The sequence below is a fragment of the Rhinatrema bivittatum genome, chromosome 14, assembly GCF_901001135.1.
Source record: "Rhinatrema bivittatum chromosome 14, aRhiBiv1.1, whole genome shotgun sequence".
In the NCBI taxonomy this organism is placed as follows: domain Eukaryota; kingdom Metazoa; phylum Chordata; class Amphibia; order Gymnophiona; family Rhinatrematidae; genus Rhinatrema; species Rhinatrema bivittatum.
Window position 1 is genome coordinate 47,577,842 of NC_042628.1, and position 26,132 is coordinate 47,603,973.

The window sequence follows — 26,132 nt, forward strand, 5'->3', positions numbered from 1 at the left end:
GATCAACATGGCCATAGATGGGCTCCTGAGGCTTGGACATCGGTCACCTATTTTTCCACCAGGGCCCAATATTTTTGGGTCAGCTGGCTTACTTCTGTCTCATGGCTTCACTTCTGAGAGGAGATGACTGAGATAGAAGGGATATTCTGAAGTGGTTATTTCCATCTTATTGCAGACAAGGCGACCTTCTACAACGTTGATGTATGCGTGAATTTGGAGGATCTTTGAGTCTGGTCTGCTGTTGACGGAGTGCAGTCTCAGCCTATTCTGGCTATGATGTCATATATTTTGGCTTTTCTACAGAGAGTTTGTCAAGAGACTGACCTTTAACTCTCTGAGAGTCAAGGTAGCAACATTGGGTTGTCTCCAGGGTAAGGGTGCAAGGGTATCCTTTGTCCACACATCCAGATATTATACGGTTCCTTCGGAGAGCCAAGAACTTGTGTCCTTGGGTGCAGAACATTTGTCTGTCTTGGAATTTGAATCTAGTCCTTAGAGGATTGTGTGAGGCTCGGTTTGAACCACTAAAGAGAGCTATGGTTAAGGACTTGGCCCTTAAAGTGGTTTTCTTGATGACTATTTGTTCATCCAGGAGAATTTCGGAGCTCCAGGCACTGTCGTGTTGAGATCCCTTCATACAGATATCTGATTCAGGGGTATCTTTATGCATGGTGCCTTCTTTTCTGCCTTAGGTAGTCTTCGGCGTTACGTCTTAAACAGCGGAGCTTCCAGTTTCTCCAGATTTGGATTCCTCTACGCCTCACGCAGGGAAACATGGGCTCTTAAATGGGAGGCATGCATTATTGAGGTATCTGAAGGTCACTTATGATTTCCATATATTGGATCACCTCTTTGTAAATTGGATCACCTCTTTGGAGTGGCCCAAAGAAGGGAAGTAAGGCTACAATTGTGTGGTGGCTAAAGGAAGCGATCGAGTCGACTTACATTTCTAAAGTGTATAATGCCGACTGCTGGACTATGTCCTACTAAGTTTGTGCCAGCACATATTGACAATACGTGCTGTGAGGAGCAAGAGCAGCTCATTGTAGCTGCAAGATGTGGGGTGGTCAGCATAAAGTGAAGGACATTGGAATGGCCCACAAGATATGTGTGTGGTCTGTGTGGAAGTCAACTACAAAGGAAAATGCAGATACTGATAAGAGATGATTGATGTCTTCCTACAAAGTATTGTGTGTGGAGAGATAGAAATGATTGGGGCAAGAACCATACAAAAGGGTGCCCGCTGCCGGGGGATTTAGAGGTGTACTCGATACATTCTCAGGCGACTTCCTGGGCTGAGTTACAACAGGTGGTCTCCACATGAAATTTGCTGGGTGGATACTGGGAAGTCATTGCACACTTTTGTTAGGCATTTTCGCTTGGATGTAGAGACTCTGACTTCCATGTGTTTTGTGAGTGTTCAACGAGTGGAACTCTGCAGGTCCCATTCGAGTTAAGGGGAGCTTAGGTACAGCCCAGGAGTCTGGACTGATCTGGGTACGTACAAGGAAAGGAAAATTGGTTCTTACCTGCTAATTTTCATTCCTGTAGTACCACAGATCAGTCCAAAGATCCGCCCATTTACTCTGGGGAGAGTTTGCCACTCATGCTATTGCTTTGTATATAGAGCGAAGTTGTTGGAGGTTTTCAATGCTGATCACTTATTTTAAATTTGGGAAATGAGTTTTCCATTGTCTTTTTGGGCAACTTCACCATCTTCCAGTTCATTGGAGGGGAAGAAGTTTGCTTAGAAATTTATGGTTGTTGCTGTCAACTTGGCTTAGATACAGGTCAATACTGAGGGACTGCAGGTGGCACACTGGGTTACGTACAGTGTCAGTGAAACGTTCTCTGTCTCCATCTGCTGGCAGAGAGGCAAACTCCAGGCGTCTGAACTGATCTGTGGTACTACAGGAATGAAAATTAGCAGGTAAGAACCAGTTTTCCTTTTGCTTTTCTGCTCTTGTTGAAATGGTGTTTTGGAAGGTAGAGGGTAATGCAGTGGGGAGGAAAAGTGTCCCCCTAAGCTTCATCGCTTGGCTTTCCTTTTGAAAATTGATTATTGAATGCCCTTTTCTGTAATATTGCAATTGTTACAAGACTCTGCAGAACATGTGGGTATAAACTTTAAATCTTTTTACTGAAATTCCAAAAATGTCAGTATAAAGTACATGCAGACTCTGGACTGCAAATACTTATTTTGCCCCAGCTCTGCCCCTGGAACGTGAGGAAAAGCGTGCATATGGTCGAGTTACACTTGTACTTTCTCCACACATAACCCCTTGAGTATTTTTCAAAAGCCAATTTGGAAATTACACTCATAATGTGTAAAAAGAACCCAACTACACTTCATTTCATTGGCTATTTGCCTATCACATCCTGTCTCCTTAGAGTATTCCCCTGTCCCCTCTCTTCTCTGACAAGCCGTGGAGAGAGAGAGAGAAAAAAGTCCCCTTATGCTGATATTCTGTGAATATCTGCACAAAATCTCTTTATAAAGGGAGGAAGCCCTTTATCAATTCATTTTTTCCAACAGGAATGGTGCAGGGTTTTTCCACATAGATCAATAGAATTGTACTCCTACCTGTTAAGGGTAATTTCTGAATTAATCCAGTATCGTGCAGGAGAATTTGAAAAATAATAAAAAAAAAAAACCCCCCAAATACAAATGGATTTGAATTATTCATGAGTATAAGCCTCTTTCCAGGTTATACATTTCTCGCCAGAACTCTTGTATCTGGTGCATTAGCAGCCTGGAACAGAACCAGTGAAGAAAGGCTGAACAGATTATAGCTCTTCAGTTTGGAGAACAGACAACTGAGGAGGGCTAGGATAGAGTTTTATAAAATGCTATGTCTTTTTTTGAGATGGGGTGACCAGAGCTGTACACAGTACTGAAGGTGCAGTTGCTTCTTGGATCAATATAGAAGCATTATGACATTTTCAGTTTTATTCCCCATTCTTTTCAGATCATTCATGAGCAGCCCAAAACAATGTTTAGAAAAGCAGAAAATACCAAAAAGTTAAAAAAAAAAAAAAAATAGTGCCGGCAGTCAGGTTAGGGAAACGGATGCTCAGTTAATGAGCGTCCATTTTCCTAACGCATGGCAGTGCACAGATTAGGAAAACAGATGCTTGGAAAATTGAGGGTCCGTTTTCCTAACCCACTGACAGTCGACCTCTCCTGGGGGCCCGCTGCCAAGGAGGCGCTAGGGGTGCACATTTGATGGCGCTTCCTTGGCAGCACGACCCCTCATTTAAATATTGAATCGTGCACCCAGGAGAGGTGGCCTCTCCTGGATGCACGTTAGGAAAGTGGGCACTCAACACCGAGCCCCCATTTTCCGCACTCATTTGTTGCATCGGCCCCATGGTTTGTCTCTCTCTCCAAGTGCACAATGGGTTGGCCCTCGAGGACTCGGCGGCGGAGTTTGTCATTGCTGTGGCCTTTGCCTGCCCTAAACCTGTTAGCTGGGACCATTCTTATGTTAATTGAAAGCCAGCAAGTTGACGAGTGGGATTGCACACAACGAACTTATTTGTGATTTACCAAAGAATGGAAATCTATAGGCAGATCTGGTTAGGGGAGGCTGCTCAAGCACAACTCGTGTTCGAAGTATGACCCGATCATGGTTAAGATGTAGGCATTCAAAGGCACCGTGTCAAGTTTGGGGGGGGGGGGGGGGGTGGCGGCCCTGCTTTGTATGTTGACATCAGAAACCAAGTGGTAGTTCTGTTATTAGCACTGGAGGTTCAATGTTCTCATCCACAAACTTACAACAGAAATACCTTGGACAATTGAAGCGCTGAAATGTTAATTTATTTGAATTTAGTTCATGCCTTTTTCATTGGCAGCTCGATGTGTTACATTCAGGTATTGTAGATGTTTCCCTGCCCCAGAAGGCTTTAAATCTAAATTGGTGCATGAGGCAGAGGAGGTTGAAGGTCACAAGGTGCATCGCTGAGAGAAGGGGAGTTTGCACCCTGGCTTCTCCAGTTCTCAGCCTGCTGCTCTGACCACTAGGCTACTCCTTCACTTGGGTCTGGAATGTAATTAGCTGTGCTTAATTAAAAGTAATTATGAAAGAAGCAAAACCAATGTGTATTTAGTAACAAGTTATTTCTCCCCCACAGGTTCCTTTAATCCACTGACTCTGGGTCTCTTCACACTGATTTATTTCATTCTGGCCTGCTGGACCTATGGGCTGGCTGTGTCTGCAGGGGTCTTCATCCCGTCCCTGCTCATTGGTGCTGCCTGGGGGAGACTCTTTGGCATTCTCTTGGCACTGTGGTCTGGTGGAGCAGTGAGTTCCCCTTCCATTATTTCTTGAATGCTTGGATAGTTAAGGGCATTAAACACCGAGAGGCGTTCAAAGTGCAGAATTCATTGGCTCCAGTGTATTTAATGCATAAGTTACCAAGATACCAACCTAGACAGTCACTTCAGTCCCACGTAGCAGGTTGCTTAGAGGTTTCCTCTTTGCAGTTGGTGAGCCATGTTAAGGCTCCTGCTTTTGTGTTTTTCCCTACAAGTTTGGAGCAAACTGCCCGATGATTTATGCCAGGAATGGGATTTAGTTCAGGCAGAAATTATAAACCTATCGATTTCCTACAATAGACTAGGCAGTATGAGTTGGGTTTTTTTGGGGGTTGTTTTTTTTTATGAAAGAGAGGGTCAACTGTTGTGTTGGGGGCCGAGTTTGTGTACTGTTTTACTGCGAATGGCATGTAACTCGTGCTGGACATTCTCAATAGGACAGATAAGATATCTAAGATATAAATTTTAAAACAATGAATTTTTAAATATTCAAAGGGGTGTGGCTGGCTAAGTCTGAACTTTCCTGCCCTGCCAAATGAGTACTTTTGTAGCCACATAAGGCATTCAGTGCTACCCTGATAAGTTTCTCAGAATAAGTCCGGCCGCGGTGGAGAGTAGGCTTAAAGTTATCTGGTTACATTTACGAGGATAACCTTTAAACCTACCCAGCTATTTTCTGGATATAGCTGGTTAAATTTTAAAAAAAATTCTGTCAAGCAGGCAGGGCCGGTCCCCTACCCCCAAGATAATTTTGAAATTGTTGGGGCGTAGCACCCGATTTTTAACCCCCTTCCCCACACACAATCCTCCAAAATAAATAAATAAATAAATAAAAGTTGCAGGCCGTTGTGACCTGAGACTCCACCCACCCCAGACCTTTAAATAAAAACTGGCTTCGGGCCCCTCCCCACACCCCCACCCTCAAATCCTCTTTGCTGAGATGCGGTAGAGTCTTACAGTGCTACTGGAGTCCCACACAGAAACATGACAGCAGAAAAAGACCGTATGGCCCAGCCAGCCTGCCCATCCGTCCAGTTAATTTAGCGTTATAATTCTCATCACCTCCTTAGAGATCCCCTGTATTTATCCCATGATTTTTTTAATTCAAATACTGTCCTATACTGGGAGGTTGTTCCACACATCCACGCTCACTGTAAAGAAAATAAAAAAAAGATATTTGCTCTTAACAGCTACCAGCATTGCTGTCAGAACAACACTGGATGCTGCTGTAGAGTCTTACTGTGCTCTTACTGCTGGAAGCTCAGCGAGACTCGACAGCGGCATCCAGCCTTGCTCTGACACCAAAAGCATGGTAAGTCTCTAGCACCTCCCAGCTTGGCCTTGAGGGGTCAGGGGAGGAGGAGTTGCAGGTGGGTTGGGAGGGTAGAGAAGAGGGCTGGAGGGGGTCCAAACCAGTCCTTTTATTTAAATATCTGGGGTGGAGCCTCGGGCTGCTGTGGCCCCTGACTTTTATTTATTTATTTTATTTATTGGGGGGGTTGTGAGGGGGATCTGGTGCCTACACCCTGATATTTTCAGGCTTTTGGAGATCGAATCTGCTTGCCCAAGAGGGTTTGTTTTTTTTTTTTAATTCTTAACCAGCTATATTCAGAGGGCAATTTGTCCTGCTTGAATATTCAGCTGAAGTTATCAGAGTAACTTTGCTGCTCCCTGGCCTACCAAATATGGACCAAGTCTTCACAAATAGGGAGTCGTCAGTGTTCCAGAGACCATTTCAGATCAGTGATCTGGATAAAAGCAAGCTGGTCTGAATTGGCCTTAGTGCCCAAAAATAAAACACTATGGACATGATGCAAAGGAAAGCATGGCTATCTGGTTCTTTCCCTCTCTCTTCTTGTAAGCTGGGCCCCTTATCCACATGAAATTCTTTGAATCTTTTCTGTCAGCAATTGGTGCATTAGCAGTCTGGAACAGAACCAGGGACGCTGAGCAACATAGCTTTTGTCTTGCTCTTAATAGTGTTTATAGAATCTACTGTACACCAAGTCTAACTTGAAACTTCTGTATTTTCATGCCCCTTTAATTTGTAGTCCTGGGCTGACCCTGGCAAGTATGCATTAATGGGAGCTGCAGCCCAGCTTGGTAAGTAACCAGTGATTGCAAGGCACAGCTCAGTAGGTGCTGCTTTCTCTTAGAAGCCCCAGGCATAAGAAATATGGGCATAATTAGACACACAGATGATCTTAAATCAGATAACATGTATCTCAAGTTCATATAAGGTAACAGAATGTCTGCATCAGAGGTTCCCAAACCTGTCCTGGGGGGCCCCCAGCCAGTTGGGTTTTCAGGATATCCACAATGAATATGCATGAGATAAATTTGCATGTGCATGCAAATTTATCTCATGCATATTCAGTGAAAAGAGAAACAAATCCAAAAATGTAATTTCACTCTTAAACGCAATGCAAAAAAATCTGAAAGTACTTTATTTGACTGGACCTCATAAGAAAAGTACTGACTTTGACACCATATAAATGGTATATTATGCTTTACAAATAAAACAAATGCATACTTTGTGTTGTGGACCTCATAATCAAAGGCACTAAGGCCACCATATACACAGTGTCCTGTGTCTTGACATTAAATAAGTGCCTACTTTGTATTTATAATCATTGGCCCAAATCTGATGTGAGTCTAAGTCCCAAATGTATTTTTTTTAAATTATTTTCTAATGCAATTAAATTGCTTTATTATTTAGCATTTTATCTTGAAGCTCCAACAGGAGAGTGAACATGATAGACCCCAGTAACTTTGTCAAGCACTCTCTCTCTTGAATTATATGCTGAACCCAACATAAACCCATTGCTGCGACGTTTCGAGTTTAACTCTTCCTCGGGGGTCGAGGTTTCGCATCTGGTGAAAAGGCAAATGCCGGGGGGGCGCTCTCGCCGCAGAGCAAGATGGCCGCATAACTTTGAGCTCCCGCCCATCCCGAGCCTTCTACCTGCATTTTGGCAGCTCTAAACCTGACGAACCCGATTTAATATAGCAGCGATCGTTGTATCTGGCATCGAGGATGGCACAGAAAAAAAAGGGGCCCGATTTGAAACAATTTGCTTATACTGCTGACACGGACGATACCGGTGGGCCTTGTGGAAATCTTGACGCCCCGGACTTGGGCAGGCGCCATCTTGATGGAGAGCAGGAGCAGGGGGCACTCGGAGACGCACCCTCCGATCTCCCTACTCGAGATGAATTCAGACGCTGGTTTGGGGATCTGCGTCGTGAAATTAAAGAACACAAACGGGACCTGCTCAATGCTATGGATGAAATTCGGGAGGAGATGGCGGAGATCGGGAGGCGAACGGATGACTGTGATGTGAGGCTGGAGGAGCATGCTATCCGGCTCAAAACGCTGCAAAAAACCTCGGACCAAACGCATGCTGATTATACAGCTTTGAATGCAAAATTGGAGGACCTGGACAACCGCGGGAGACGCCACAACTTACGTTTTCGAGGCATTCCAGAAGATGAGAAATATACTGATTGTGGGGCTGCTATTCAAAGATTCTGCTCCTTCTTACAACTTCAAAATGGCGGCGGGTCTGATGTAACACCAGCGGCTACCATTGAGCTGGACCGAGCTCATCGCTCTTTGGGCCCCAAAATACCTGGTAAACCTAGAGACATTATAGTCTGCTTTACTAAATATACAACTAAAGATGGCATTTATCAAATTGCCAGAAAACGGCCCTCGTGGGCATGGGAGAATAACAACATACAAATATATGCTGATTTATCACCAATGACTCTTAAAAAAAGGATGGAATTTAAGGAGGCCACAGCGGTGATGCGCAAAGCAGGTATCCGTTATCGCTGGCTATTTCCTTTTGGCATAGCGATTACCATCGACGGCGCCACGACAAAAACTGAGACTGTGGATGGAGCGGTGGCACTTTTGAAAGCAGCAGGACATCAAGTGCAGCATATCACCCCAGCAAAGAAGGTACCTCCTTCTATGATGGAAACTCCTCGATGGCAGCGGGTGAGAAATGGAGGCAAACGACTGCGGAGACACTCAGGAGATACTGCCTCTGACCAGGACAAGGGGAAAGGATGAAAGGTATCCTGCAGCTGAAGGGATCTCCATATTTCAAGGTTTCCTGGATCGGGACGCAGGACTGGCACATCTATCAGGACTAAGTTTCCAGCACTTGTTTGTCAGGTTTATTGTTAGTTTAACTGTTGGTTATTTTTTCTATATGCAGGTATGATTCGTAACAACTGGGGTTCGGGGGTGGGTAGGGGGGGGCTCTGCGGGTGATTACGTCCTCCATAGCCTACACAGGGGTGCATCGAGCACGGGTCTGTGGAGAGCACAGGGTTCTGGAAGGGAGGGGTGAGGGTGCGGCAGGGGGGGGGGCAGGAGAAAGGGGGGATGGGAATGGGCAATACCACACAGTTTCAGTTACCTGTGTTTACAGAACTTTTGGGATTTACTGTTACCTCATTTCTTTATCCACAGTATAATTCTACTGTTTTATTCTATCCAGGCATTTGGGGGGAGAGCGATAGTTTCAAGGTGCATGGGGTCTTTCAGGCTGTAGGCTATATGGGAGCGCTAGCTGCGCGAGAACGCTTTTTGTATTCTTCTTATGGCGAAACTCACCTTATGGTCTTTAAACGTTAAAGGGTTAAATAGTCCCCAAAAGAGGCGGATTTTCCGCAATGATATACAGCGCGTTGGGGCTGATATACTGTTTCTTCAGGAGACGCACCTTAGGAAGCGGTATGAACATTTATTAGCTTGGGCCCAATACCCACAACAGTTTCATGCAGCGGCCTCTAAACAAGCGAAGTATACGGGTGTGAGTATATTACTACATAAAGACATTCAGGGCACTGTTACACGCATGATAGCTGACCCTTTGGGGCGTTATGTGATCATACAATTGTTAGTGGAGGCGACTCTCTATACTTTCCTCAATATTTATGCTCCTAACACAAACCAGCATACTTTTCTAGATCAGATAGGAGATGTGTTAGATCGTATAGCCCCTGAGAATTTGATCATAGGGGGCGACTTTAACCTTACTTTACAACCTCATATCGACAACTCAGCAGGTGGGGGAGGGAGCACCTCAAATGATCGCAAGTCTCTCCGAAAGTTTGTTCGGGATAGAGACCTGCTGGACATTTGGAGACACCGCAATGTTAACGTGAGGGATTACACTTTCTACTCACATTCGCATAATACCTATTCCCGTATAGACTATTTTTTAGTGGATAGGGCATTGAGTTTACAGATTATAGGTCCCACTATAGGCTCCATCACGTGGTCAGATCATGCCCCTATAGGCTTAACTGTGAATCTCAGCATTAAGAAGGCTGGTCTCCGCTTTTGGCGCCTGAATGACACACTGCTAGATGATGAGTCTTTTTGCCAAACGTTACAGGAAGCTATTGCGGATTATCAGGAATTTAATACCACACAAACCCATTCCTCGCCAATATTGTGGGACTGTTTAAAAGTGGTATTGAGAGGTAGACTAATTTCACAAGCTTCTTATCAGAAGCGGGTAAAAAACACACAAATTGAAGTATTATTGTCTGACATCTCCCGATTAGAGAAACAACATAAAGCTACTTTGTCCTCTAAGGTATATGCTACACTTCAACGTGCTCGCAACGCTTTAGGCCTACTTAGAGCCGGGGATATAGCACATCAACTACAGCTTGCACGACAGGAACATTTTGAATGGGGCAATAAGGCGGGACGCCTTTTAGCTCGACAATTAAAGCGCCAAGTGGCCCAGAGCCAAATTACACGGATCAAAGCGTCCGATGGTTCCATGATGGACTCTGCTGAGGCTATTCAACATAGGTTTCAACAGTTTTATGGTTCCCTATACTCGGCGGATAACCAAATTACTGAGGCTAGTATTGATACTTATCTTGCGGCCATTGATCTCCCAAAACTTTCTGAACTTGAAAGGCTGCGATTTGAGAGCCTTGTTACCCCCATGGAAATAATGCATGCTATTAAAGATCTTAAACCGCATAAAGCTCCTGGGTTGGATGGGTATACGGGGTCATTTTACAAAAAGTTTGTCACTCAGATTACCCCCCTCTTAGAGGCAGCTTTTAATGACTTGCAGGGGGAGGCAGTTTTACCTCCTGAAGCAAACGTAGCAGGTATAACCATACTGGCCAAACCCGGGAGAGACCCAACAGAGTGTGGGTCATACCGCCCAATTTCCCTGATAAACATAGACCTGAAAATACTCGCGAAAATTCTAGCAACTCGTCTTAATTCAGTTATGAACAAATTGGTACACCCGGATCAGGCCGGATTTATTCCAGGGAGAAAAGCAGCAGATAATGTGAGGAAAATTATGGACCTTATTTGGCAAGTGACACGGACTGAGATCCCGGCGATCTTGCTGGCGGTCGATGCTGAAAAAGCATTCGACATGGTCCATTGGCAATTTTTGTTTAAAACCTTGGAAAAAATGAATTTTGGCCCCAAATTTCTTAATTGGCTTCTTAAATTATATGACCGGCCACGGGCTAGGGTGAAAGTCAATGGAGTATACTCTGCTCCTTTTCCAATTGAGCGGGGAACTAGACAGGGCTGTCCCTTATCTCCCCTATTATTTGCGTTGTTTTTGGAACCTTTTGCCACTAAAATTCGGGAAATGAGTACAATTATGGGAGTCCGAGTGGGAGAGTCGGACTATAAGTTGTCGCTTTTCGCGGACGACATTTTATTTACACTATCCAATCCGGCACAGTCCCTTCCGGGAGTGGTCACCCAGCTTATGGAGTTCAGTTCCGTGTCCGGCTTTCGCTTGAACCTTGACAAATCAGAGGTCCTGAATGTTTCTTTACCTCCAGACCAGGTCTCTTCATTGAAACCACAGTTTCCCTTTAAATGGGCGGGCGCAAAGATAAAATACTTAGGCATCTTTATAGGGCCTAAATTAACTGATCTATTTAGATTGAATTATGTCCCATTGGTGGCCAAAGTGTTCCGAGATTTAGATATCTGGGATAATCTCCCTGTTACCTGGACGGGTCGCATAGCAATTTTAAAGATGTCAGTATTACCCAAATTCAATTACCTGTTTCAATCGCTACCAATCCCAATACCGACAGCATTATTGAAAAAATGGCAGAGACGTTTCTTTGCATTCCTCTGGAAGAGGAGGCCTCCTCGAGTAGCGCGAGCGACCTTATACCGACACAAATTGAGGGGGGGGATGGGGGTTCCGAATTTACAATGGTACTATGCTGCCGCCCAAATTAGTTGTATACTCTCTTGGTATAGAAAAAATGAGCAACCTAGCTGGGCGGTCATTGAACAAACTATATTGGGATCTACACCCCTCCCAGCTCTCCTCTGGCAACCTAGATCGACATTAAAAATCGGGGGACTTCTAACCTCTACTCTACATACGACTCTTCAGTGTTGGGACAAATGGAAGCATTTGATTATAGGAAACCGGCGATATTTTTTTCACACTCACATATATCACCATACTCGTTTCTCTCCGGGATGGGACTCGACTTATGCTCAATATTGGAAGCTGCAGGGGATTGCCACTATGGGTCAAATTTGTACTCCTGATAATGTGTTGTCCTTTTCACAACTTCAGGAGACATACTCTATACCCTCCTCACATCTTTATTATTATTATCAAATACGACATTTCCTGATTCATGAACGAGTTATGGTGGAACTTCAGAAGGGTAAATCCCAATTTGAGGGCTGGTGTGACCTGGCGGACCGCATAAAGGGGGGATTGTCAAAGGTATATTTGTTGCTGCAGGGATCCTTACCGGGGAAACCGGCCTATACTCATAAGTGGGAGTCTGAGTTGGGGCGGGAACTGACTGATGAGGAGTGGGACCAGATTTTCTTAAATACTAAGCGTAGTTCTATTGCGTCCTCTCTTACTGAAAATGGATATAAAGTGCTACTTAGATGGCATCTTACTCCCTCTAGACTACATAAAGCGGGCCTACGATTGGACGCTCAGTGTTGGAAAGGGTGTGGCATGGAGGGCACATTTCTCCATCTGTGGTGGGAGTGTATACACGTACAGAGACTATGGAAAGATGTCATGGCGGTGATTCTCCTCACTCTGCACAAAGAGGTTGCTTTAACTCCCACACAGGGCTTACTCAATGCATCCGTGGATGGTTCCCCGGCTGAGAGTAAGTTGATTAATCATTTTTGTATAGCGGCACGCTGTACTTTGGCGGCTGCTTGGAACCAGGTACGGGTACCAGATAAGGAAGTTCTTTATCAGAAACTTGATGCAATGTGTTCCCTGTCCAAGATAACGGCTCAAAAGCGGAAGCAGCAATTGCCGTTTCAGCGGATATGGCAGCCATACCTTACTTGGAGGCGCGATATGCTCACACTTGCTAGCTAGCCTGCCTTTCCCTGAAGATTCTTGCTATTTGGTATTATATAGCTGGTACCTTTGCTACCTTTTCAGATCTATTATTGTACCAATCCTGGACACATCAGACATCCCGACTCAGTTGCGGTAACATATGACAATTGTTTATTTGTTCTAGTTCCATACATTATCATTCTTATAGCGAGCGCGGACTTTGGTGGCGCTATATGCGCATGGTCCCTGCCTTTCTCCCTAATGTCCTAGCTTTTTCCCTCAATGTGTAGTGGATTGCATTTCAGTAGCATTTGGTATGCTGTTATTGGTAACTTTCATATTCAGAAAAGACGTATAATTGTACATGTATTTGTTTTTTACCTAATAATGTCTGTATGCACAGTTGCTATGATTCTGTGGATGTTAATACTGTTTAATAAACTTTACATTCAAAAAAAAAAAAAAAAAAAAAAAAAAAAAAAAAGAAAAGGCAAATGCCAAATGTTCAAAAAATATTACTTGAAGAATTGAAGCATGAATTGCCTTTTCACCGGGTGAGATCCTGCAATCTCACGTGAAAGACCATTGTGCCAGTGCATATTATTCAGCTGTTGATGCCCCCCGCAGAGAGCTTACACTTCAGATTTTCTTGTCATACCTTGCCACCATGGGACAGGCACTATGGCACAGTGGCCTTTCATGCAAGACTGTGCATCAGGAAGGAGGTGTAAGGGGATGTGTGTGCCACTCTCTCTCTCTCTCTCTCCCTTACACTCTCTACTTTATAGCCCTCTTCCTACCTCATGTGTGTGTTGGGGGGGGGGAGGTGTATGTATGTGTGTAAGGCTGGGGGCAATTGAAATTGCGTCGGCTGGCACAATACTGGAAATTTAACTCCTGGATCGGAAGTTGGAGTCAAAGTTTACGCACATTTGTGATGGCCATTGTTGTGCCCATGTGGTAGCCTCTGTTTCTACCACACTGGAAACAACAATAGAATAACATTGACTACCAGAAATGTTGAGTTTATTCCACCTTAGACCAAGAAAGGCATTAAATTCCCAGCATAAGCTCTCTGGGGCATCCACCTACAGCTGAACAAAATGTAAGTGCTCTGAGGCAGGCATCGTCCGCTGAACAGTGTGCATTTTGGTGCTATGCATTCTGACTCTGCTGTACTGTCGCGCCCCAGAGAGCTCATGTCTTGTTAAGCTAACTGTAGGTGCGTGGCCAAGTGATTTTTGTGTTTCAGCTTTACTTGCTGTTCCTTGCCAAAATAGCCTTGGATGTGAGAATGTACTCGGAAGTTGGGATGCACAGCACTAGTTTCTCATGCAGTATCATTTTGGCAAGGCATTGCAATTAAAATCAAAGCATAAACTCTTCGGGGTGGGCACCCACAGCAATTTCTGGGGTGGGCATCTTCAGCATTACAACCCACCAAAGTCGGGATGCCCAGTGCTGGCGTTCGTGCCACTGCAGGAGCTCGCCCGGAGAGCTTACACGGGAACAAAGAGAGAATAAGTCTTTGTGTTACTTTGCCTTGTCGGCCTTTTCACATGCTCAGAGTTTATTGCTGCTCCCCTCTCAGGTGGGATTGTCCGCATGACATTGAGCCTGACTGTCATTATAGTGGAAGCAACTGGCAACGTCACGTATGGATTCCCAGTCATGCTGGTACTTATGACGGCGAAAATAGTGGGAGACTGTTTTATTGAGGTAAGAGCGCATCCCATAAATGGTAGAAAGCAAAAATACCTGACCGTGTTGCACTGCATTTTGGTCTGAATCAGCTCTCACAGGGTTTCTGGTGGGGCTGACAAATCAGATCTTCAATGTTTAATGTAGTATCACGTGAAAGCCCATTGCTCATTCAGTGCCCTCCCTTACCGCATCACACACCAGGGGTCCATATACTTTGCATTATCTTCCCGTACTACAGACATGTTAAGGGTCTACCGAGTCTTTCAAGAGAATTCCTGGACCCTGAAGTGCCATTGTTCATGGGGGCCCCATCCGCTCCAACTGAGTTTATTATTGCTGGTGAAAGCAGATGTTATTTTGCCACTGCTTCATTTAATTGCATTCAATCTATTCATTACATTTTCAGTAACTAAAGGCATACAGTCTTGAATACAAACAAGCAGATAAACCAAAACATAAATAAAAGCTGAAAAGTCAGAAAAACATTTATTCCCTGTACGTACCTGGATCAGTCCAGACCGTGGGTTATGTCCCCAATCCAGCAGATGGAGTCAGCACAAGCTTCGAGGGGGCGTCACCATATATAGTACTACCCCCTCTGCAGGAGTTCAGTATCTTCTGACTCCAGCAGATGCGAGTAGGGGATTCAGGGTTTCTCTCCCTGCTGTTGTAAATTAAGCTTTTCCCTTTTTGCTTCCTCTTTTTCTGGGCCTCTGCCTAGTTTTTCTTGTGGATCAAGTTTTTCACTTTAAAAAAAAAAAAAAAAAGTAATTCAAAGGTCAGGCTGTGGGGAGGCGTGGCTTACCCCTGTGTTGTTTCCTCTCCCGGTGCTGAAACCTAGTAGTTAGGACGGGGTAAGTGGTATTGTATTTCTGTATTTTTTTTTTCTTTGCAGCTCTCCCCAACCCCGGGGCCTCGCGGCTGCCGGTGGTGCCGGTTTTTCAGCGCTTGTGTCTAGTGCAGCCCCTCGTGGGCTGCTGGGGCACACAGAAAAGTTTTTCCTCAGACGGGTTGTGAGGCCGGGAAGGCCCCCCCCGCGGCGATCTCGTTCGGCGGGCAGTGCAGGCCTTCTGGGCCCCCCGCAGCGGCGGTTTTTTCACGCGGCCCCCCCCCCCCCCCCCGAGGCTCAACTTAGGTAACTTTAAGCCGGCGTTGCTCTCGCGGGGTGCTCCCGATGCCGCGGCCGTTGCATTGCTCGGCCTGCGGCGAACCGGGATCCAGGATCTCCCGCGAGGGCATCTGCGCTCGGTGCCTTCCCGGGGGGGGAAGGCACCTCGCAGTCCCTCACCAATTTAGTGTTGCTCTCTGCTACCCGGGAGGCGCGGGCCGGCCCCTCCCCCATTCCTGGCGGGAACGGTGGCCATTTTGCATGCCCAGCGCCCTGAGGGGACTCAGGCAGCGCTGGAGGAGGGGGATTTGGTTGCGGTTTCTCCGCCGATTTTGCCGCCGCTCTTATTGCCGGAGCAAGGCCCGCAGGGGCAGGGTCCAACGGGGGGTCCCCCCCCGGAGCCCCCTCGGGCAGGCCGGGGTTTTCCCCGGAGTTTGTTCTGCTGATGCACACAGCATACCTCCAGGGGTTGGAGGCTCCTGTGGGGCCTCCCCCTCCCAAGATCCCACGGACGTCCCCCCCTTCACAGGCCCCCCCCTGCTCTGGCGGGTGCGGGGGCCCCTCATTTTCACCCTCCAGCTCGGTCCCGCCTTTCGGCCGCGGCTGTGGGAGCGGTGTCAGGACAAGCGGATCCGGGGTCCGATCCCCCGGATTGTGGACAAGGGGACTCCATGCCTGAGGGTGACGACCCGCGCACGCTGTGCCTCTTCCAGAGGGACGAGCTGGATGACCTCATTCCACTTATAATTCAGGAATTGGATCTGGACCCGCCGCCGGACCCGCCTGCTCCAGTGGCGCCGGCAGTCGTCACTTCTTCGAAGAAGGGGGACCCGGTCCTGGCAGCCCTGCAGCCCAGGGCTCGAGCTTTTCCCATTCACGAATCGTTCCTGCAGCTTCTCACGGGGGAATGGGATACCCCGGAGGCTTCTCTGAAGGGCAGCCGGGCCATGGAAAAGCTCTACCCACTACCGGAGGATTTCCTGGATCTCATCAAGGCTCCAAAAGTGGACTCCGCGGTGTCGGCGGTCACGAAGAGGATGACGATATCAGTGACGGGAGGAGCGGCCTTGCGGGATACGCAAGATCGCAAATTGGAAGTTTTCCTGAAGAGGGTCTTCGAGGTCTCCGCTCTGGGCATGCGGGCAGTGATGTGCAGTTCCCTTGCCCAGAGGGCGAGTCTTCTCTTGGTACAACAGCTGCTCATGTCGCAGGAACTGCCCGCTGAGGAGGCCGCCCAGGCGGACAGGCTAGAAGCGGCGGTGGCGTACTGGGCGGATGCCTCGTACGACCTGTTTCGGGTCCTAGCAAGATCCATGGTGTCGGTAGTGGCGGCACGGCGCCTCCTGTGGCTCCGCAAATGGGCGGCGGATACGTCCTCCAAGTCGAGTCTGGGCTCCCTTCCATTCAGAGGTAAGTTCCTCTTCGGGGAGGATCTGGATCAGATCATCAAGTCTCTGGGGGAAAACGCAGTTCATCGTCTGCCGGAGGACAGATATCGGCCTTCGAGAGCGTATGCCTCTTCCCGGACCAGAGCCAGGGCGCAACGGCGCTACAGGAGCTACAGGCCATCGGGCTCTAGACCCGCCGCCTCCAGGTCACAGACCTGGTCACGTTCCTTTCGTGGACGGAGGCCCGCCCGCACCACCCCCGGAGCAGGTAACCCCTCTCCTAAGACTTCGCAATGATGTCAGGCTCGCCCACTCCGCCAGTCCCAGAATTGGGGGCCGGCTGGCGTTTTTCTACCAGGAGTGGGCGCAGATCACCTCGGACCAGTGGGTCCTGGACACCATAGAGCACGGCTACGCATTGGAATTTGTCCGTCCCCCACAGGCAAGGTTCATCTTCTCCCCCTGCGGGTTGGCGCTCAAGAGACGGGCGGTGCAGGCGACGTTGGACAGACTTCGGGAAATAGGCGCTATCGCCCCCGTGCCCTCCGGAGAGGTGGGCTCGGGCCACTATTCCATCTACTTCGTCGTGCCAAAGAAGGACGGGTCCTTCCGGCCCATCCTGGATCTCAAGGAAGTCAACAAGTCCCTCCGAGTGGTCCGGTTTCGCATGGAAACGCTGCGGTCCGTGATTGCGGCGGTACATCGGGGGGAGTTCCTCGCCTCTCTGGATCTCACGGAGGCCTACCTGCACATCCCCATCCACCCGGCCCATCACCTTCTCCTCCGGTTCAAGATCCTGGACCAGCACTTTCAGTTCATAGCTCTCCCGTTCGGATTGGCGACGGCACCGCGTACCTTTACCAAAATCATGGTAGTGGTGGCGGCAGCCCTTCGAAAGGAGGGCGTGCTGGTCCATCCTTATCTGGACGATTGGCTCATTCGAGCGAAGTCCTTCAGCCAGGGACAAGCAGCGGTGAGCAGGGTGGTACAGTTCCTGCAGTCCCTGGGATGGGTGGTGAACTTCTCCAAGAGCTCCCTCGTACCCTCGCAGCGCTTGGATTTTTTGGGAGCGACCTTCGACACCCGGCTGGGCAAAGTCTTCCTGCGTCAGGACAAGGCGCAATCTTTGCGGGAGCATGTACAGCGGTTCTCTGCGTTGCAAGATCCCACCTCCTGGGACTACCTCCAGCTCCTGGGGGTGATGGGTTCCACCATAGACATGGTCCCTTGGGCGTTTGCGCATCTCAGACCCTTGCAGTGGGCGCTCCTCTCCCGTTGGAAACCGATTTCGCAGGACTACCAGATGATTCTCCCACTTCCGCAAAAGGCCAGGGACAGTCTGGGCTGGTGGTTGGATCCGTCGCATCTGGCCCACTGCGTGTCTCTCGACTTGCCCAATTGGGTGATAGTAACCACCGATGCCAGTCTGCTGGGCTGGGGTGCGCTCTGCGATCAAAGCGCCACGCAGGGGACGTGGTCCGCGGTGGAGGCGAAGTGGTCCATCAACCGTCTGGAAACCAGGGGGGTCAGGCTAGCTCTGCGACACTTTCTGCCGCTCCTTCGGAACTGGGAGGTCAGAATCCTATCGGACAATGCTACCACTGTGGCCTACATCAACCGCCAAGGCGGCACGCGCAGTCCGCAGGTAGCGCTAGAGGCGGCGCTGCTGATGCAATGGGCGGAGCGTCATCTCGTCCGACTAGCGGCCTCGCACATCGCCGGAGTGGACAACGTTCAGGCGGACTTCCTCAGTCGCCAGCTGCTGGACCCCGGAGAGTGGTCTCTGTCCGAGGACGCGATGCAACTTCTCGTCCATCGGTGGGGAGCCCCCCACTTGGATTTGATGGCTTCCGCTCTCAACGCCAAGGCTCCTCGCTTCTTCAGTCGCCGGAGAGAGCGCGGCGCGGAGGGAGTGGATGCGCTGGCCCTTCCGTGGCCGTCACATCTTCTACTCTACGCGTTTCCGCCGTGGCCCCTGGTGGGCAGGATGCTTCGCAGAATAGAAAGCCATCAGGGGACCGTGATCTTCGTCGCTCCGGAATGGCCCAGGAGGCCTTGGTTCGCGGACCTGCTACAGCTGGTGATCGACGGGCCAGTCAGGCTGGGGCACCTCCCATGTCTCTTACGTCAGGGCCCGGTATTTTTCGATCAGGCAGAACTCTTCTGTCTTGCGGCCTGGCTTTTGAGAGGCGTCGCCTCCGGCGCCGGGGCTATCCGGAGGCGGTAGTATCCACACTGTTGCGGGCACGTAAGACTTCGACGTCGGTGGCCTATGTTCGAGTCTGGAAGGTGTTCGAGCTGTGGTGTGCTAGTCAAGCCACGAGACCTACTAAGGCTTCGGTACCTCAGATCCTACAGTTTTTACAGGCGGGGGTGGACAAAGGACTCGCCTATAATTCCCTGCGGGTGCAGGTGGCCGCCCTGGGTTCGCTGTTGCGCGATGGCGGCTCTCTGCTACAGCATCCGGACATTGCTCGTTTCCTCAAGGGTGTCAAGCATTTACGGCCTCCAGTACGGGACCCGTGTCCCTCCTGGAGTCTCAACCTGGTGCTTCGCTCCCTGTCGGGACCACCGTTCGAGCCACTGCGCACTGCAACGATCAAGGATCTCACCCTCAAGGCGGTATTCCTGGTGGCCATCTGTTCCGCTCGCCGCATTTCGGAGCTGCAGGCTCTGTCGTGTAGAGAGCCTTATCTGCGTTTCTCCGACTCTGGAGTGTCGCTTCGCACCGTGCCTGCCTTCCTTCCTACCTACCGAAAGTGCTGTCTGCATTCCATGTGAACCAGACGGTGGAATTGCCGTCCTTTTCTTCGTCTGAGCCGAAGGCTCTCCGACTATTGGATGTCCGGCGCACGCTGCGTCTCTATCTGGAGGCTACCAATGAGTTCCGGATTTCTGACCATCTCTTCGTGCTTTGGTCCGGTCCCAGGAAGGGGTCTCAGGCCTCGAAGGCGACCATTGCGAGGTGGCTGAAGGCGAGCATTGCTACTTCATACATTGGGGCGAGGCGGACTCCCCCGCCCGGCATTGTAGCTCATTCTACACGTTCTCAGGCGGCTTCCTGGGCGGAGGCTCGCTCGGTCTCTACTCAGGAAATCTGCAGAGCAGCTACCTGGAAATCATTACACACGTTCTCGAGGCACTATCGCCTGCACCTCGCCTCTTCAGTCACGGGACATTTTGGCGAGAAGGTTCTCCGAGCAGGCCTCGCAGGACCCCACCCGATTTAGGGACGCTTGGGTACATCCCACCCTGATCCAGGTACGTACAGGGAAAAGAAAATTATTCCTTACCTGCTAATTTTCGTTCCTGTAGTACCATGGATCAGTCCAGATGCCCACCGCGCTTGGGTTCCAATCCTGCTCGACTCTTCTCTACGGGACTGTAGTGTGATAGGGTTTTCCCGACTCTTCAGTCTCACTGTTCTCACAGCTCCCTACACGTTGGCGTGCTGTTTACGCAGCTTCCTACCCGTTGGTAGGACGGTTACAGTTTCTATTAATGTTACACGGCATATTGTTGCCGGTTCATATAAACTTGATCCACTAAAGGGGTTCTGTTTCTACTCGGGCTTTGATATACTCGATACTGAACTCCTGCAGAGGGGGTAGTACTATATATGGTGACACCCCCTCGAAGCTTGTGCTGACTCCATCTGCTGGATTGGGGACATAACCCACGGTCTGGACTGATCCATGGTACTACAGGAATGAAAATTAGCAGGTAAGGAATAATTTTCTTTTAAATAATATATTTATCTCCCAAAGATGTTCTTTAATTGGTATATTGACTAGGTTTCCTCAATTGGTTTCTTTTGAATTTTTTTGTATAATGGTTGAGAGAGGCTTTCAGTTGGTTGTCTTTCAACATATGATATGAAATGCTGCTATTAAAATTAATGTTGGTACTAACTAAAAATGTTATTGACATGAACACTAATGAAGAAATAGCTCCAAAGGATTCTAAACTCTGTATCTGAACATACTTTAGATTTCAAAATTATTGTCAGACTTACAATAGTGATGTCAACATGGCAGGGGAGTACTCTGAAACTTGGGTGATAAGACAGGAAGTACTCAAACTCAGGTGATATACAGCAGGGAAGTACTCTGAATCTCGGGTGATATGGCAGGGAAGTACTCTGAAACTCGGGTGATATGGCAGGGAAGTACTCTGAATCTCGGGTGATATACGGTAGGGAAGTGCTCTGAAACTCGGGTGATATGGCAGGGAAGTACTCTGAATCTCGGGTGATATACGGTAGGGAAGTGCTCTGAAACTCGGGTGATATGGCAGGGAAGTACTCTGAATCTCGGGTGATATACGGCAGGGAAGTGCTCTGAAACTCGGGTGATATGGCAGGGAAGTACTCTGAATCTCGGGTGATATGGCAGGGAAGTGCTCTGGAACTCGGCCGATATGGCAGGGAAGTGCTCTGAAAATGTCAAGACCTTTTTTTTTTCTGCACATGCATTAGAATGGTTGGTTCCATCTTAACTGAGTCATCAACTGGTTGTGTTAAATTCTTAAGACATGGCATAAGATGACTGCTACAGGTCATAGACTGGATGTTATGAAGAACAGTCCATCCTGATTCACTTTGTTCAGTGTCTGTCTTAGAATATTCTTTAGCAAAGAACATTAGAAGGCTGTTAGGACTGTTTTGTTAGGAAAGTAAATCATTTAAATATATAAACATTGTGTTTTTGTTTGGTTAATTTGTTGATTATTTTGTTTTTAAATAATTGTTTTATTCTTATGTATGTGAAATTTTGTAAGCCGCCCAGAACATCGGATGGTGCGGCATAGAAATATTTTAAATAAATAAAAAGAGGAAAAAGAGAGACCATTATGATTTTCTAAAGAAGTAGCTGAAAAGGTAAGAGAGGAAAGGTTTGCATTCATAAACTACATGAGATCACATAAAGAGGAAGAAGGGCAGCAATCTCTGGGAAAGCTAAGAGAAACTGGCAAAGTAGTCAGGAACGCAAAAATTCAAATGGGAGAAAAAATAGCAAATATGGTAAAAAGGGGGATGAGATGTTTTTTCTTAGATATGTTAGTGTTAGAAGGAAATGGAAAAGTGGCATTGTGAGGCTCAAAGGTGAAGGGGAGGAAAATATAGAGGCTGATGAGGAAAAAGCACAATTGCATAAATATTTCTGTTCGCTGTTCACTGTGGAAGGGCCTGGAGCCAGGACCACACTGAATGAACATAAATAAGATTGGAAGTGAGGGATAAACCTCAACTGATTTTCAGAAAAGTGTTCATGAGGCACTAACTAAACTAACTTCTGGTTCTGATTAAGCTGGAAGCCCCAAAGAAGCAGGAGAAAACTGTTGGGGCAAAATTTAAAAAAAGAGAGGAATTTTTTCCTCAAATGCATTTACCAAGTAAACATCATCCCATCGGTAATTTCATTTCTTAATTAAGCTGCATCTGCAGAATCTGTTGGACGGTTTTGCTATAAGAGTGTTCCCACGGCTGAAAGAGTGCACTGACAGCATTCCTTCTTGTAGGTGCCATGGGGGTCATGGCAGAGGGGTTAGCTCTGAGAGGAGGCAGACGCTCAGAAGGTGTGCAAGGTTAGAGATCACCTAGCTGTGCTGAGCACGGGGCAGGAAATATTGTCAGTTGTGTTTTACCCCATTCTAACGTAATCCCCCTGGAATCTCTCTCAGGTGGGGAATAGACATACGAGTTTGCTCTTGTATTGGGTGGTGGCTGAAGTATAGAGGTGAGGACAGAAGCATTGCTGAGAGCCCTGCATAGAGTAGGTTATTTGGAGTATAATTTACATTTCCAAGGTTTCCTAATGCACCAGATAGTCAGAAACAGGAATAGTTGGGAAAACTGGATGGGCCAATTGGTCTTTTTCTGTCATCATCTGCTGTGTTACTATGTTTATCATTTATATTGTTTATTGCATGTTGAGACTTGCAGTCTGCTTTTTTTTTTTTTTTTTAAGGATGTCAAGAGATCTTGACCAGTCTTGACCCTGTATTGTTAACCTAGAGCCCTTTTATGCTGATGAGCCAGGGCAGAAAAGTCTGTGACTGTATAGCACTCAGCTTCTGGTTTTATCTTCCTTCAGGGTCTGTATGATATTCACATCAAACTTCAGAGTGTCCCTTTCCTTCACTGGGAGGCCCCAGTCACCTCACACTCCCTCATCTCCAGGTAATGTAATGCATGTGCTGCACTTGGGCAAGTACTGGTAATTTCGGCTCACTGCTGTCATATGTGTGATAGTTACCAGGCTCGGATTTAGGCACAGGCAACAAAGGCAATTGCATAGGATGCCAAAAACCCAGTCCAAAGAGGAGTGCAACTGTGCCAAGGAGGAGCCTGCTCTAGTAAGCCATTTCAAAGGGACACGACTGTGGCTCTGGAGGGGAGAGACGGTGGAGGGACTTCACCCACTAACTGATCTCCAGGGTCTCCCGCCCCCCACTATCTAATCCTGCCTGTGGGCACCCAGATCCTAAATCCAGCCCTGATAGTTAACCAGTGCAGTAAATTAGGCGGAGTAAAATAAATTGGGGCTTGTCATGCTGTCTTGGACAAACTTTTCTCGTACTTCCTTGCTTGCTTTCTGTTTCTCCTCTTCTCCCAAAAGTTTGATAGTTTCACTTACTCTGGTGGGGTTCTGTATAGAGAGCGGTAGCTGCCTAGGCCAGTCTAAGACGCAGGAGCCCGAATCGGGATTCGTCAGCACTCACAGCCCCGGGAACAGGAGCCACCAAAGCTGGGAGCCAGCGGCACTCCTATTCCTAGGAGCTCGGAGGCAGAAATCTCTAGCATTCCTAGCACTAGGAAGGTAGTGGCCAACAGAGAGGAATCGGCACTCCCCTCCAAGAGATAGAAATCAGCAGCACTTCCAGCCCAAGAAACTATATTAAAAAAGCAATTATTTATCTGTACATGTTACCTTTTATAAATCTCCTGCTGTCTGGGCAAATCTGAAATATAGTAAGTTTCATCCTATAACTTCCATGCATTTGCTTTTCTTTTCTTTTTTCTTTAATACATCTATAATGGTTTTTAATTTTTTTTCTCACAAAACACAACAAACCGGAGACAGTTTTCATCACCTGTTCACCAGTCACAGCCATTCCATGAACACAAATAAAACTACTCCTGTAGTGCCCAAGGTGTTACGCCTTTGTGTGTTGCTCTTTAGGGGTTTTCTTAGTAGATTCTCCAACTTCCTTTCAGGAGAGCATTTTGGGGATGCAATACTTCTAATTCATACAGTGCTGCGTAGATCTTTTCTCCCAAAGCATTGACAGATGTCATATGTCTTTTTCTTCATGTGGAATTTGATTTGAGATTATTATATTTTCTGTATTTATATTTCCCAGCTCTCCCTGCTTGGCACAAGTATCTTTCGGATGTCTTGATCAGATATTCATAGATACAAATATTATATTTGTAGTGGCATTTTTTGATTAGAATAGAATTGCCAGGTTCACTTCTTCATCTATGTATACAAACAGAGAGTTGTATTCCTACTTTTGCTTTGTGAGGTTTTCACTGTTATAATGATAGAATATTGCTTGATTCTGTAATGCTGCTTATTGCTACATATACAGTGCCACTGATACAGAAAGCATCATTATCCCTGCCCCACAGTGAGAAGTATTCATAGCACCCCTAAAGAAAGCCATGTGAAACAGAACAGGGTGCTAAGGGGATGGCAATAAGTAGCCAGGCTAGATAGATAGGCATTGTCTACTAGCTCAGTTAGGGGAGCTGCTCCTTTAGCTCAGGGTTACTCTCTGGTTTGGCGCTGGAAAGTTGCAGGCTCAAATCCTGAAATCTCTAATTGGAAATAGAGACCGTAATTTTGTGAAGTGCACAGCAAGTGTGCAATGTTGGGTGTGGGATCCTGAACTCGGGAGCTGGATAGAGAGTCAGATGTGGGTTATCGGGAAAACTTTCCTTCATGAGCAGGATAGAATGATAAGCAGGGAGAAGAGAGCAAGCTTCTCCTAGTACCTCAGCCAGGTAAGCTGCTCCTTTAGCTCAGCATTACAGTTTCCAGTTTGGAGCTGGAAGGTTGCAGGCTCAAATCTTGACATTCTCCAATTGAAAAAAAAAAAGTTTTACCATTGTGAAATGATGGAGCTTGTGACTGTGTATTGATACATGGTATATGTGAGAATGAGGATTGATGTGTATTATTTATTTATTTATTTATTTATTAACTTTTATTTACCGACATTCGTGCAGCACATCATGCCGGTTTACAAAGAACTCAAGTGGGTGATACACTGAAACATTATAACAAGAACAATGTACAATGAATAAAATAAAAGTAAAGTTATAACGATGTAACCTTAGAACAAAATACTATTCCTTACAATAAGGACACATTGACCGATCATGATCAAAAATAAAATTAAGCCGTAGGGGGAATGATGTTTCTTATCATCATTATATCTGATGATGGAGCTTGTGACTGCGTATTGATACTTGGTATATGAGAGGATGGTGATTGAGGATAGTGTATTTGGTGATGGAGCTTGTGACTGCATATTGATACATGGTATATGTGAGGATGTTGATTGAGGATTGTGTATTTGGTGATGGAGCTTATGACTGTGTATTGATACATGGTATATTTGAGGATGGTGATTGAGGATTGTGTATTTGGTGATGGAGCTTGTGACTGCGTATTGATACATGGTATATGTGAGGATGGTGATTGAGGATTGATATGCATTATATCTGGTGATGAGCTTGTGACTGTGTATTGATACATGGTATATGTGAAGATGGTTATTGAGGATAGTGTATTTGGTGATGGAGCTTGTGACTGTGTATTGATACATGGTATATGTGAGGATGTTGATTGAGGATTGTGTATTTGGTGATGGAGCTTATGACTGTGTATTGATACATGGTATATGTGAGTGGTGATTGAGGATTGTGTATTTGGTGAATGAGCTTATGACTGCGTATTGATACATGGTATATGTGAGGATGTTGATTGAGGATTGATATGTATTATATTTGATGGAGCTTGTGACTGCATATTGATACATGGAATATTTGAGGATGGTAATTAAGGATTGATGTGTATTGTGGGGGTATTTTTTCAGATTGTCCATTTTGTTCCAAGTTTCAAAGAGAAAGTATGTACATCCATTGCTTTTGAAACCTAGACTTCTGTACCTCCTTTTCGTGCTGGTAGACCTTTAGCAGAAGTGTTATTTTTTGATCCCACCCAAAACAAGCCTCC

General features: G+C 47.0%; 1 protein-coding gene across 1 annotated transcript in view; it reads left to right on the forward strand.

Annotated features, from left to right (window-relative positions):
- Positions 1-26,132, forward strand: part of LOC115075860 (H(+)/Cl(-) exchange transporter 7-like) — a 170,053-nt gene that overhangs the window by 127,843 nt on the left and 16,078 nt on the right. Inside the window, exons 17-20 of the mRNA XM_029576722.1 lie at positions 4,135-4,304; positions 6,370-6,421; positions 14,276-14,403; positions 22,980-23,065. Coding sequence (XP_029432582.1) covers positions 4,135-4,304; positions 6,370-6,421; positions 14,276-14,403; positions 22,980-23,065 — 436 coding nt within the window. The remainder of the gene's footprint in view (positions 1-4,134; positions 4,305-6,369; positions 6,422-14,275; positions 14,404-22,979; positions 23,066-26,132) is intronic.